This window comes from Cebidichthys violaceus, unplaced genomic scaffold, assembly GCF_023349555.1.
Source record: "Cebidichthys violaceus isolate CVI_PGR_0920_01 unplaced genomic scaffold, fCebVio1.0.p SCAF_13, whole genome shotgun sequence".
Classification (NCBI taxonomy): Eukaryota; Metazoa; Chordata; class Actinopteri; order Perciformes; family Stichaeidae; genus Cebidichthys; species Cebidichthys violaceus.
In genome coordinates, this window is record NW_027176296.1 from 2,845,302 (window position 1) to 2,859,078 (window position 13,777).

At 41.3% G+C, this 13,777-nt stretch overlaps 1 protein-coding gene across 1 annotated transcript in view; it reads left to right on the forward strand.

Annotated features, from left to right (window-relative positions):
- fbn2b (fibrillin 2b) overlaps positions 1-13,777 on the forward strand; it is a 59,860-nt gene that overhangs the window by 12,427 nt on the left and 33,656 nt on the right. Inside the window, exons 4-6 of the mRNA XM_068707371.1 lie at positions 1,014-1,109; positions 1,660-1,755; positions 10,864-11,061. Coding sequence (XP_068563472.1) covers positions 1,014-1,109; positions 1,660-1,755; positions 10,864-11,061 — 390 coding nt within the window. The remainder of the gene's footprint in view (positions 1-1,013; positions 1,110-1,659; positions 1,756-10,863; positions 11,062-13,777) is intronic.

The window sequence follows — 13,777 nt, forward strand, 5'->3', positions numbered from 1 at the left end:
ATGGAGAGAGAGAGAAAGAGAGGAAATTAATGTTGAACTTGCGCTTAAGATATAGACAAAAGAGCATGAAAGGCGCTGAGGGAATAGTGGAGGAAAGAACAAAAAGGAAGGCACAGGGAGACTAAAGTACAATAAAAGATCCTCTTGAGTCAGGATGAAAGAAAAAAGGATGCAAGGACACATTAAGTGAATACAGTTTTTTAGCATCCAGAACTGTAGATGTCTTCTCCCCTCTTGTGTTCACTAAAAGGCTGTCTGCCAGAAAGATCAATTAGTTTCCCTTGTGAAAGCTGCTGCTACGTGTTTGAGTCTTATTGGTCCTCTCACAGTCTGTGTGGCAGTCTGCTATTCCACATCATACTACCTGTGCCACCTCAGCACAGCACTCCCGGTTTGTTTACCCACTATTCCAAATTACTCCTTTTCTTTCTATTAAATTTGTTCCCCTGTGCCTCCTGTTTGGATTTTTTTTTTCTCGCCCCTCACCCAGTTTCCATCTCCTCTCAGCATAATTCCTGACTGACTGACTGACTGTAGCATACAGCTGGCTCGACTTATTGCCTACCCCAAGTCTGCTTGATTAAATTTGGTTTTGTGGCCTGGGGGGTCTTTGAGTCTTGTCTGTTCATCTAAAGCTGCCAAAGAAACCGGACTTCTGCAAACCCGACTAAAGTGGAAAAAGCCTCTTAATGTGTTAAAGTGTCACTAGAGTTTGGAAACAACTCTTAATGCGTTTTTCAATTGGGTAATAAAATAATGAAGCAATCTGATCACTCAATCGATTAATTCTCCCATTTAGTTGAGATTTGGTTGATAATACCTGTTTAATAAAACCTATCAAATAATGCTGTCACTGACTCAAAGCGCATGTACTGTACTTGTCTATTTTGTGATAAATTTGCAGCTAGTGTTATTCGATAGGACAGGGGATGTGAATGCCTAATCATTTTTAATTGCATCTTGTTTACACTTGTCTTCACCCCCAACTTTCTCTCTCTGCCTCTCTCCTACAGTTCAGTCCTGTAACGTCAGGTGTATGAATGGAGGCAGCTGTGCAGAGGACTCGTGCTCCTGCACGAAGGGCTTCACAGGCAGCCACTGTGGACAGCGTGAGTGTAACCTTCTGCACACCTGGGTGTGAATGTGCGTGTGTGTGTGTGTGTGTGTGTGTGTGGGGGGGGGGGGGGGGGGGGGGGGGGGGGGGGGGGGGGGGGACCAAATGTCTAAAGGATGAAAAGATGATTGAAATTCATCAAATTGTTCTAACTTTGAAAGACTTACTATGCATGCAGACTATACTTATTTATATCTTTATATTTGGATCTCATAAATATGCTGTTGCTGTACAATGCTTTTGGTTTAAAACTTTTTAAGACTATTGGTCCGGCCTTTACTTGCTGCATGACCAATCAGAAACCCAGTGCACTTAGAGAAGAGAGTCGTTGTTGACGTCATATTCGTCAACATACATAAGAGATGACGAAATATACGTCAAAAATACAATACAGTATGTGTTGATTTGTTGGTGATGCAATTGATTAAAAGGTGAAGTAATTTGAAGGTTCATGAAATAAATGTGTTGGCATTTCTGTGAGAGTGAGTATGTGCTTAAGTGTGTGATTCTTTGTGAATCCTTCTGTTTTTCTCTGTCTCCTGTAGCTGTGTGTGAGAATGGCTGCCAGAATGGTGGGCGCTGCATCGGGCCCAACAGATGCGCCTGTGTCTACGGTTTCACTGGCCCGCAGTGCGAGAGAGGTGAGTGCTCATCCTCGTTTCTGTGTTCATACAGTTGTGATTTTCCACTTTTCCTTTCAGCTCAGTTTGTTTAGACTTGATAGAGGCCTGCTGGTAGTAGACCTTGCTTGGTATTTTAGTGGGGAAACCAAAGGGTGATGAAACAATGTACATGGAAATTTAATTTCTTTTTCAACCTGCGTAATTTTTGGGGGTATTTTTTGTATTAATATCTCATATTAGTTATAACAATGTTGTACTCACCAACTTCATTGCTGAGATCTGAGAATGTTGACATCCAAAAGAGCAAGGGATATGTCAGGTCAGACGATCAGCCGCTTTGTAAAAGAGCCCACATTTTATACACCTTTTATGGAGATAAAAACAAAGAAATATAATTGCAAATTAACCATCCATTGTTTTGATTTCGTAGATCAATTTACTTCTAACTTTGACCTACTATTCTTAACATAGATGGACCTACACAACTCTACAATGAGGGGTTATAACGGCCATTTTCAGTGAGCTCAGCTCTAAATATGAACGGTTGTGTATAGCTTGTGTGACTGCTTGCCTTCCTTGTCCTGTTATTGTCAGCAATTAATTTGGTGTGTAAAACTTTATCATAACTGATGAATAATACTACACGATGAAATTAAAACTAGGGTTGTAAAAGAGCTGAATTTTTTCCATCGTGCACCTTGACTGAAATAGCCTTTATCAAGCTTGGGAGACAGCGACCCTGCTTTTATCACACTCCCCACTACCACACACAGACTCTAGGGTTAAGGAAGATATCAAACCAGGGAGTCTTTGATGTGGACATGCAGTCATGGGTGTTGCTCCTATCAGCACAGACATACTCTGTTAGCTCGGTGAGCGTTCAGGCTCTTTTAACGTGGATGACTTCATACAGTTAGCTCAGACAGACAGTGGGTGTTCGTCTCCTGAGCTTTGAACAGAAGCCTGAGGTATGTGTGTGGTGGGAAGTGATGGAAGTGTGTGGGAGTAGGTGGCACAGACCCGTGATTGCAGAAGGAAAAAAGACTTGAGATGATGGCTGCGCTTTCACCTCAGTTCACCTTTCTTCGGAGAAGGAGAAAACCTTTCCACCTTCAGATATTCTCCACCACCACATTCACCTTTCTGTGACACTCACCTTCCAATTCCATCATCTTCCTCCTGCTGTTAATTAACACTTAGAGGAAAGTTCTTGTCCTGTAATTTCACTCACCTCGTGCCTTTTAGCCTTTCTTCTGCATTCCTTTTCCTAGCTTGCTGTATGTAAAAAAAACAGCCTTCTGTTTTTCTTTAATACTATCCTCCCCACTCTGCCTTCTCCAGTCTTCTTTTGCAGTGTTGATTTGTTTTCTTCATTATGTTTTTAACTGAGGTTACCACATTCAATTCTATAACTTTTTTAGCCTTCATCTTACTCCCCATCCCTCAAATTATTTCTTCATACTCTGGGGCTTGTTTTCTGGGAAAATACAACATTTTGGGGATTGAGTTTGTAAGAAGGAGCCTGAAAGACATCTGGCAATAAATACCCCCTCCCCCCCGACATCCCCACAGGACTGACAGAATAGACTTTCTTTGTAGAGTGATCGTGGACATTTCCTGATGAGGAGCGGAGCAAGGTATGAGGGAAGCAGAGACACAGAGAGAGAGAGAGAGAGAGAGAGAGAGAGAGAGAGAGAGAGAGAGAGAGAGAAGGAATGAGGGGAGGAAGAGGGAAAGAAAAGGGTGAAAATGAAAATGGACTCCCCAGCTGTGTACACAAAGCCTGCTGGAAGGGAGTACAAACACTCTCCATGTTGCAGGAATGGGGAGACTGCTGGACCTGCAGGTATAGTCACAGGGGAACACTTATAAATCTTTGTGTGTGTGTTTTTGGTGCCAAGTATGCTTCAGTGGAGTTGGGCTAAATTTGTCAAATTAACAGCATAATTGAGCCTAACGACGAGTGTGTTGGATGTGGAAATTGAAAGTTGTCACTATGTCTTTAGCAAATAGCTCACTAAAGACATTTAAACATTTGTCCTTCAGTTTGCCAGAAAAGAGCTTAGAATTGTCAGCGCACTGATTCTCAAATTCAGTAAACCATCCTCTGAGATATTCAATAATTTTGATAAACGACCAGCGTATTATTTTTATTATTGGGTTTGGCCTGAAGTGGATGCTGTGTCCCTGGTGTGACCTTTAGTGTTCTTACAGCTCTGTTGTGTATTGTGGTTTGAAAGTTTGTGCAATTGAGTCCATGAGTCAGTAGATATAGTGTGATTCAGTGAGAGGACTGCCGATGAACTGTGATTGTGAAGGCAGTGAAAGTCAACCATTATGGGCGAACTGGATGTGCGGGATGGAGTCATGGGAAACTCCTCTGTGTACGCGTGTTTGTGGTGTGTGTGCACGTGCAGCTGTGTGTGTGCATTTGCCTGAGGTTCATTGACTTTGGTTTACAAGAGACAGAGTTAGATTTAGTCATTCCTCCTTAAAGAAAAAGAATTCCCACCGTCAGCCCTCTGTCATTATTTAGCAGCTATACACAGTACATGTGTGTCACCGTTTTGCGTCTTTATATGTGTGCATATACATACTGTTATGTTTTAGTTTCAATCTCACAGAGTCACTATATCAGGCTATAGACTCTTGTTTTACAATGCGACATTAAGTGTGTGCATCACACGCCAATATGAGCCCCATTGCACGTGTTTGTGTTAATGTGTGTTTTTCACCTATATTCATGTACACTAAGGAGAGCGATGCTGGTGTGTGTCTGCAGATCTTTGGCTCATTAATCGGTCTCTGTTCCAGCACTGCTCAGTCCAGTCTGTCTCTGTGGTCGGTCCCAATCCAAAGCCAGAGCAAATAAACCCATATTTGCTCAAGGAGCAATTTTGCCCCCCAGCAGGCGGTGACGTGAGGGGCATTTTGAGGTGCAGGGAGAGTAGGAAGCTGTGCTATTTCTGCACTATGGATTCTGGATAAGAGTGGACAGAGCATAGCTGGACAGGATGGCTGTGCTGGTGGAAGGGTGGGACTCAGGGGCAGGCACAGGTCACTCTGTGGAAAATATTCCCAATGACAATTTAGTTTCAGTCAGCCAGTTCGGAGCCGTGCTAAATTTGATTTACAGCAAGTCTATAAATGATATACTAATGCAGCATGACGTTACCTCTTAATGTAGACCCCATATGTTGTGTGTTTTCCATATATTCAATATCATAGGAATTTCTGCTGCAAGACACACCCTATCAAGACACAAAGGAGCAAATACTATTTCAAGAACTGGCTGAGAGTGTTAGAATTCTAGTTTTAATCCATGTATGGAAATGTGTCTCACTGGGCAAACATAATGAGCCCTGAGCTTCATCCAGATACTATGTGTGACTATGTGCTCAGAATTTAATCACCATGTTATGCATTAAGTGTAATTAGGAACGTCACATTTAACAAGCTGTTTTTAGTGTCTGCTTTTCATGAGGGTACTAAATTTTGATGATCCATCTCATAAACAAAAGTGGAGGAAATTATTTGGCCCAGGCCAAATTTTGAGGCTCTGGTTTGTTCCAATCAATACTTGAGTAGCCTCACGGGATGGCGATGAAGGCCGTCTTTGATCTGGCCTGATAAAAAATGGGCCGATTTACTCTCGCTGCACTTAAGAAAGCACTACAAAGACTGCTCCCTCCGAATAAGTAACTCATGTCCCATGAGTGGTAGTTGTTGATGGAGCCTGGAGCCCACTTGCTCGACTGTGTTTTTGCCTGGCGGTGTCTGCATTCAATAGAGTCTGCATTATCGTTCCACTGCTCAACATTATTGTGATGGGAAGTTTCCCAAAACACACCAAAAGAGCTGTAGAAGTCAAGATAGATTTACAGCACAATGGGTGAGATATAGAAACAATGACTGAGGAACGACTTGATGCCACAACATAAGACGTCACACAATTATATTCTATTTCTTTATTTTTTTTTAGTATACGCACATTCATAGTATGTTACAAAATGCCTGCTAATTACTGGTTTTAATAACTATTTTGTGTAGATGTCGTCATGTCACACACAGCAGTTAACTACAGGCTTCAGACTTTGAGATCTCTGTAGATTGCTGAGCGCTTATCTCCCCCATTTCCATTCTCCCACAGTTGTTATACCCTGTGTGTGTGTGTGTGTGTGTGTGTGTGTGTGTGCGTGTGTGTGTGTGTGTGTGTGTGTGTGTGTGTGTGTGTGTGTTAAACTTTTAGTCACGTTTGAGCGACTGGTGTGAACGAAATGAAAAGAAGCAGACTCCTCGAAGAATGATAAGGGATAAAGGAAAAGAGTGATTTCAAGCTTGTTGATAATGGCGCTGATAAGACTCACAGAGATTGTTATGGTCGGCTACAATGAGGATAAACCTCCAAACCTCCCAAACACACAGGCATACACACACACACACACACACACACACACACACACACACACATACACACACACGCACAAACACATGCACACATGCAAACAAACAAGCCCACACATTTGAATCATTTATTTAGGTCCACATCAGTCGAGGACACACGGACACAAACAGTGCGATGCAATCAGTTATTCCACAAGATCCGCCAGACATTTTCTCAGTCTATACACACCAACCAAACATGAACACACACACGCACACACATGCACAGAGGATAATTAGAAAATGTCTGTATTTTCAAACAGGTGAGTAACAGTATGACGTTTAGGGTTCAGAGTAAGTCTTCCAGCTGTATAAAGTCTAGAGAGGACAGCCGGTTTTGAAAATACACACACACACACACACACACACACACACACACACACACACACACACACACACAGGCAAGTGTGTCTATATGTACATATATTTCTTATCTTGATTCATTTGACCTATTGACCTCTTATACATGATAATAGCTTCATTCTCATGTGATCAACTCATATTTCAAATTTCTTATCTTCCCAGACCTCTTCTCCTGGGAGTTTTTATAAATTCTTCAGCAGTTATTAATGATCTGAAATGGGATTTTTTTCTCTTCTCTTTTGCCATTGCTATTTCCCTCTCCTTCCCTTCTGGTGCTCAAGTCAATGCCCCCATCCCATCTCCCCGATCCCACAGCTGGATGGGGTTGATGGGAAAGTGTTTTGCCAGAAGGGTTTGCGTTCCAGACAGGATTAAATGTTTTCTCACCTCAGCCTTTAAAGTATTTTATCTTCCTTTTATCCAACTATCATTAGAGCAAAGCGTAATGGGCTTTGATGTCTGATCACATTTATTTTTTACAATATTAGATTATTATGGGGTTGGCGCCACCACAAAAACGTCATCATATGTGAAGGGTCAGACGCCATTAACGTCCTCTGATATGATTTATGTGGACTGATCTAGGTGAAAGGTTACAAGTGCTTTAAGCAAACTCGGAGCTGAGTTACAGCAATTCCTTGAAACTTTCCTTGAAAAGAATTTTAAACTTGTTAGAATGAGAAGACTCCAGTAAGTCTAGCACAAAGTGGACAAGTTCTCATTGAAGGAAAATTACTTAATTCATAGTGATGTGTGCTGGTTATGAACCAAACCGGAGACATCTGGATGAGGGACAGAGGTTGCAAACAGTGGATTTAGGAGTAAAGAGTGGACAGCGGATAGAAGAGAGGAACTGGTGAATGTTTTTCATCTATTGAGCAATTTGAACACTAATTAGACCAAATTACTTCCGAATGTTGTCAGCAGGACCGAGTCAGGATGTTGGATCGCTCGCTTGTCCTAACCTGCCCTAGCCAATGCTCGCACGTGTCCGCTGACGTTACATGTATAACATACAGACGTGTAAACCAAACAAAAGCCTGAACACTTGGAACACACATGTTGATTGGGACACTGGGAGACAGGCAGCATTTCTTCACTGTTTGTTATTTTGTGCTTTTAAAGAAAGATGTGTTGCTGCTCCAGTCTTTAGTTTGGCTCCACGTTGCAGCTTGGAGATTCTGTGTGTTCTTTCAGGTAAAGACATGTGTATAAGAGAGAGAAGAGTGGGGCAGTGCATATATATTTAATTTAGCGCACATGCATAGTCTGCTGAACTTGGCTGCTGTGTGCTACTGTCTACTGTTACTGTGTGGGAGAGTCCGGTCTCCTCTAAGAACGGAAACAGTTCTCTCTTTTCTTAAATCAGAAGGAGAACTGAAGGGTTGGAAGCACCATTCAATGTGTCCTTTGCTTTTCTTATTTATTTGTCTTCTTTCTTTCTTCTTCAATGTCCTTTGAATCTGTTTTCAGTTTGATTATTTTAACTGGTCCCAAAACAAGATTGTCAATTGCTTCATTGCAGACGTGTAAGAAACAGTAACAGTAGTTGCTGTCGGAATATTTAAGAGCTTTGGTTTTAAAGGATAAGGCTAGCAATACTTATATTTGATTTGTCAACAAATCCAAAGAAAATACCCAAATCAAAAATGAACTGATCAACAAGTGTGTAACCAAAGCTTCATGTAGCTTGTTTCTTTTAGTCAGTTGCACATTGGGCTACTGTGGCTGAGTGATAGATTGTCTTTCAATAAGAGGATCAATGTTTGAGCTTTGAGTGCCCGGAAGACGAGAGAGGTGCTATACAAGTACAATCCATTTACCATTTACATACACCTTCCTGCTGCCATTGCCAGATTCTCAGGTTTGGACCCAAACCCAGACAAACTGCTGACAAGGCAGCAGGAAGACTTATTATTAGAGTTATTAGAGGTAATTAATAGAGTTATTAACATAAATGACTTACAGCCTAGGAGTCCGAAAGCTGGCAGGAAACAGAAATAAATCCCCAAAAATGCTGGAACGTTAAACACTGGAAGAACATAAATACTAGGAACCAGTATTCCTACTGGAGTGCTTAATACAAGGAACAAAGAACAATGATGAACTGGCACACGGAAAAAGGAGCACAGAGATTAAACACACAAGTAAAGGAGGGTGATAACGAGGGACAGGTGACAGCAGGGCTAATGAGGACAGGCGGGACAACACACAAGGCAGGAAGTAAAGTCTGCAATGAAAGAGACAGTTCCTAAATAAAAAAATAAAAAAACATGAATTGAAACGACTGTAACACTGTTTACCTCTGTTATAGTAATGTTTGCAAAAACTATATAGTACCCAGCTGTGTGAGGAAAAAAGACTTGAAGCTATAAATGTCTGTCTTCAGTAGGAACAATGGGCTTGTTGAGCCTTACAGACAGTGTAGTGGAGGGATGTAAAAAATACTTAGAGATAGAATTGTTGGTTTGGGTCTTTTTATGGGATTTGAGGAATAAGAAAAATATAAAATAACGGCAGTCTTATTCTTTGTTCTTCTCTAGTATTTAATGTAAATTTGTATTTTGCTTCTGTGTGTGTAGGTTTGTATGTAGATCATTTATTTGTATTATTTCTCAGAACATGAGTGAATGCATGTGGCGTATGAATCACCACTCCCCTGTGCCAACTAGGCAACAGAAGATCAAATAGCGTCTGATTGGCCGGCAAGGAGAGAGTAGAAGGCAGACAGACAGGAAGACCTAAAGCAGGCGAAGAAAAGACAGATGAGGGAGAACTGGCGTGAGCCCCCAACCTGCACTCTGCATGCTCAGTTTGACCTACTTTACTTTCCTCTCGTTCTCTTTTTTTCTTTCTTTCTTTCTTTCTGCCTCTCCTACTCTTTTTCCCCCGTTCTCCATGATCCCCTTTTATGTAGCACAAGGAACCAATAAGTCTGAAGAAGGACTCCCACCAGACACCACCACTGATTCCGATCTTCCTATGTCATTCAGTCCGTCAGAGCTGAGCCGCTGTCTTTCTCCACATCTCATTGTCACAGCCTTGGCTAGCCAACCGTGCAGCTTGTCTCCCTCGTGATCTAACGATCTACTTTTTTTAATGAAGGCTATAATAAGTTTGGCGCCACTGCAGAGGGTTTCTCCCACAAAGGAAGCCATCATTAGCCTATATGTGATGTGAGCATCGTATTGCTGAAATGGTTTCAGCAGGAGGTCATTGTGCCTGATTTGTGAAATCCATTTACTGAGGTTATACCATGGTTTACTGGAAAACGGCAATGCAGCAAGTACAGGCGAGATGATCACTGAAGACAGGGACAGTTTTTTATCATAATGTGTTTACTTGCAACATCTGTTTGCTGTGTGTATTTACTTATCTTCACTGTTGTTACCATCCTTTCTAAAAAGATAGGATCTTCAATTTCAACACATCTGTCTCGACTTCCATGAGACATTTGTGTTATTGGCAACATATGTTGTGTGACGTCGTATGTGTTTCTGGACACACAAATGGGCATTGTCCTGAAGATAACATCCAGATGCGTTAAAATGTCATGATCATTTTTGGAGCAAATGATTGTCACGGGGTGATTGTTATCGACGACCACATTGCCATTAGCTGCTTGTACTGTCATATAGATGGAAACAGAAACCACCACTGTTCAGCCCACCACCAACTCCTAGTTAAAGTACTGGAATGTGCTTCAGTCAATCCAATGGGTTAACTTATTATCACAGAGACTAAATGCATAGCAATCATTCAAATCCTATTTCTAAATTCCTGCGGAAAGAAACAATCTGGCTGTGTTTTGCAGTTTATTCTGACCAGGTTTAATAGGAAAATGTGTGAAATCACGTGCTCTGACGTGATCTGTTATGCTGCTACCAACTCTCATATTGTTCTTCTTAAGTCCTAGTAAAACCTGCTACTTGTAAATGCTGTTCCTTGTGAGCTGATTGTTGATTCAAAGACTGAACACAATTAAACTGTGAGGATGTGTTTAAAGGTCTGGTGAGTCATCTCTCTAAAAATCATCCTTTAATGCTGTGCCAGTTTCTTTTTTTTCCAACATCCATTCCTCCATTTGTTGTTTGAGTGAAATTAACAAAGAAAGAAAAGATCACTGACTTCGATATTACAGGAAATATGCCTTCCCACAAAAAGAAGAAAATTCTCAACTATGTACTTAATCTGGTTTCATTTAATGGTGTGCCAGATGTGTTTGAGGAACTGAAACGCTGATTCGCTGATCTATTTAATCAATCAAAAGTTAAATAAGCCACTAACAAACAAAGGACTTTTGTCTCTTTCACTCCACAGACTACAGGACTGGGCCATGTTTCACCCAGGTGAACAACCAGATGTGCCAGGGCCAGCTCAGTGGGATCGTCTGCACCAAGACCCTCTGCTGCGCTACCATTGGTCGAGCGTGGGGCCACCCCTGTGAGCAGTGCCCCGCCCAGCCACACCCCTGCAGGAGAGGCTTCATCCCCAACATACGCACCGGAGCCTGCCAAGGTCAGATCGGAGCACATACGTCTCTCTCTCTTTCTTGTACACACACCTGGCAGATCTTCTTTTAACCAGTGATGAAGGAAGACACACACACACACACACACACTAAGACTCACGTACACAGCCAGAATTACCTATGATAGTCAGTGTAACCATTACTTTATCCGTCATCATCTCAACTGCGATTCCTGCCCACAACATCCCCTTGGTAGTGTTAACAACACAGATGGTGTTTACATGTATGCAAGTACATGTAGGACGAATACTAGCTTGTATTGTCCTGTTATGGTGTTAATCAGCAGAAGCTGTGTATAAGCTCTTATTTTGGTTTATTTGCTCATTTGATAGGGACAGAGCACATTAATAAACATCAGCATAAAAATACAAGATGTAAACCTGGCTAATGCTAATTTACATCCTAGTAGTAACAAAAACAGAAACATTACAAGGGACAATATACAGATGCAAATATACAATACACAAGTAGAAACAAATAAATACACTGTGCAACATGTCATGTTAAAAGTGACCACAGTTCTGTTTTGCCTTGAGCCATTGTTTGAGATGGATCTTAAAAGTAGAACATGTAGGGCACTCCCTTATTGCATCTTTTAGCACAGTTTGTCCAAATGTGGTGCGTCTCACAGTCCCATCTAGTGGTGGGCCTGGTGCCAATGCTGCTGTCAGCCCTTTAATTGATTAATTAAAGGAGGTGGGGCAAGCCCATTCAAAACCTTACACATAAAAAAAAGTATATTTTACATTTTTATAATTCTTAAGGCTCAATAAATTATATTTGTTCAGAAACATTAAATAATGGAATGAAGCTTTTTTTATGTTTATTAAACACTTTAAGGGCTTTCTTTAAAAGTATTTGTATTGATTTAAGTGCAGTTGCATCTGTAAGTGACCAGTTAATAAATCAATACTCAAAATCATTGAGTGTAAAAACATCCTGGCATCATTAACTGTCAGAATTGGCCTGATTTGCATAAAACCTGTGGATAAAACTTTTCACATGACTTTTAAAAGTAAAGGCAGAGTCCAATGTGACCACAAGGTTTTCAAGAACATGTCACCTCTACTGGTGGTGTCTACTATTTTGTAGACATCATCCACATCGTTGTTTTTTTTACATAATTAAATTAGAGACATGATTTAGTGAGCCAGTCCTGAACATGGATCATTGCAGATGTCAGAATTGAAAGCTTCTTGAATTGTTTTCAATATACTGTATCATCAGTCTTTCTGTCGTTAAGTCAAAATGAGAGCTTGTCCTCGCCTTGCTTAAACCAGTATGTTCCATACACAGTGCATCATGTCAGCATAATAGCAGAATTTTAATGTGCATGTATTAGGCAAATCAAAGATACTTATAGCATTAATTGTACAAACGTAGCAGCTCTGACTAAAAGGGGTCCACAAGAGTGAGATATGGAGGTTATAAAAGAGAAACTGAGGGAAATATGAACTGGAATTAACCTTCTTCCATCAACATTCCTATCGCTGGTGTCCCAGAACCCCCTCAGACCAGACCAGACTCTCTCTGCATGCCTCTCACATAACCTATGGCCCTGACTAGACTAAGCAATAAGACTGCATCAATATATGACACATGTGGAGGTCGTGTCCCTTGTTAAATGAGCCCAGCCAAGCTCTTTGTTGCCTCAATCCAGCTTCTCTCACATCGACACACCCAACACCACCCTGGGCAGTTGTGATGGTTGACGTATTGCTGGAGCCGCCACAGAGGGAGACTGTGTTTTTGTTCTGAAGCTCATAGCACCTGGCCACACTTCAACAGTATCAGAGCTAAGGACATTAAGTTAATGTATTTATGCTGGGAAGTTGGGAATTATAGCAAACTCAAGAGTTGTTTATGATTGAAAGTTACTCATGGTAGACTTATACCAGTACTTGTTAGACTTCATTGGCAGATATGTTGACAGGGTGTTTGTTAAAAGCCTGGTTCCAGGCATCTGAAGCCCCGCCCACATCTTCCATTCATCCAGAGATTCAAATAATTATTATCTATTTAAGTGTGTAAACATTATTTATGAGGGCAATTCAGTAAGGTAACACATCTGGAATCAGTAACTGGTTGATATTTAGCTCCACGACTTCCTGTCTTTTGGACGTGGCTGCCAGGCTGCTCATATGTTAGAGGTATGCCACTGTGAGACACTCACTCATCTCTCTGTGACTAACATATCTCCTCTCTTAGTCTCTTTTTCACTCTTCGTCTGTTTATTCTTTCTTTTCTCTCTGAATCTCTGTTTCTATCTTTTCTCCTCTCTCTCTAACGCCCCACTGTCTTTCTCTCTCTCACACACATGCACCATAGACAACTAATCACTCGAGAGCCCAGAGCAACGTCTCTCTGGCAGAAGTACAAAGCACACCTGACCATGAATCCAACTATGAGGATTGCATGCACTCCAGGCTCCACATCAGGTTGTTGGCTGGTAGATTATTTATTCATTTTTCTCTCAGCCTTTTAGACAAAGAAGCAGAGATTGAATGTATTCAAATTAATAGAAACAGGCTGTTATATATATCTATATCTATATCTATATCTGTACCAATGTATGTGTATGTTCATATATATCTCCAGGCCATGGCACACATTGACAATGCCCGGGTCATGCTTGGTGACTGGCAATGTGGTGAATATAAACCCACTGTGTGTGTATGTGTGAGTGTGGATCAGGATCAGAGG